This window comes from Cebus imitator, unplaced genomic scaffold (genome assembly GCF_001604975.1).
Source record: "Cebus imitator isolate Cc_AM_T3 unplaced genomic scaffold, Cebus_imitator-1.0 Scaffold76, whole genome shotgun sequence".
NCBI lineage: Eukaryota > Metazoa > Chordata > Mammalia > Primates > Cebidae > Cebus > Cebus imitator.
This window is the reverse complement of record NW_016107391.1, coordinates 7506874-7508195: the sequence shown is the minus strand read 5'-3', so window position 1 is coordinate 7508195 and position 1322 is coordinate 7506874. Positions and strand designations below refer to the sequence as shown.

At 43.5% G+C, this 1322-nt stretch overlaps 1 protein-coding gene across 1 annotated transcript in view; it reads left to right on the top strand.

The window, feature by feature from the left end:
* SEC24A (SEC24 homolog A, COPII coat complex component) overlaps positions 1-1322 on the top strand; it is an 84165-nt gene that overhangs the window by 39817 nt on the left and 43026 nt on the right. The window contains exon 8 of the mRNA XM_037739954.1: positions 1135-1261. Within this exon, the coding sequence (XP_037595882.1) occupies positions 1135-1261 (127 nt within the window). The remainder of the gene's footprint in view (positions 1-1134; positions 1262-1322) is intronic.

Sequence of the window (1322 nt, the reverse complement as noted above, 5' to 3'; positions counted from 1 at the left end):
TTAAAGACGGGGTTTCACCATGTTGGTCAGGCTGGTCTTGAACTCCCAGCCTCAGGTGATCCACCTGCCTTGGCCTCCAAAGTGCTTGGATTACAGGTGTGAGCCACCACGCCTGGCCTGGGATTTTTTTTTTGAGATGGAGTTTCTCTCTTCTTGCTCTTATTGCCTATGCAGGAGTGCAATGGCGTGATCTTGGCTTACCACAACTTCTGCCTCCCAGGCAGTTCTCCAGCCTCAGCCTCCTGGGTAGCTGGGATTACAGGCATGTGCCACCATGCCTGGTTAATTTTGTATTTTTAGTAGAGACACAATTTCTCCATGTTGGTCAGGCTAGTCTCAAACTCCCAACATCAGGCGATCTGCTCACCTTGGCCTCCCAAGTTCTGGGATGACAAGCGTGAACCACCGTGCCCAGCCTGGGAGATTTTTATTTTTAAAATAGAGACAGGGTCTTACTTTCTTGCCCAGGTTGGTCTCAGACTCCCGACCTCAGGTGATCCACTCGCCTTGGCCTCTTAAAATGCTAGGATTTGAGACGTAGGTGTTGGCCACTGTGCCTGGCCTACTATTTTGGTTTTGCAATGTGAATGTTTAATGAGAAAATACATTCTTGTTTAATTTTTATTTTATTTTATTTTTTTGAGACTGGGTCTTGCTCTGTTGCCCATGCTAGAGTGCAGGGGCTCAATCATGGCTCACTGCAGCCTTGACCTTCCAGGCTCAAGTGATCCTCCCACCTCAACCCAAGTCACCACACTAGGCTAATTTTTTAAATCTTTTGAGAGGGTCAGGTTTCACTGTGTTGCCCAGGCTGGGCTCAAACTCCTGGCTTCAAGCCATCCTTCTGCCTTGGCCTCCCAAAGTGCAGGAATTATGTGTGAGCCACTGTGCCCAGCCAATACTTTTTTTTTAAAGGCAAATTTTAATAAGAATGATCCTGGAGCAAAACAGTAGGGTTTAAAATGAATACATTTCAGCTACATGATTTTTGTGTGTGGCAGTTTAGGTACATCATGTACTCTAGGTTTTCCTGAAAATGATGATATCCCAACAGTTATTTAGACAGGATGGATTAATAGTTACATTTTCAACATGATGATTATTCCTCTACAAAGATAATTCTGTTTTTTTCAGCAGTTGCCTGTGGTTACCTCCAGTACCATTGTGAGATGCCGTTCATGCAGGACGTACATCAATCCTTTTGTCAGCTTTCTTGATCAAAGGAGATGGAAGTGTAACTTATGTTATCGAGTAAATGATGGTATGGCATGCTTTTTTGAAACGTTTAAACATTTCTACTTTCTTTTTTTTTTTTTTTTTTT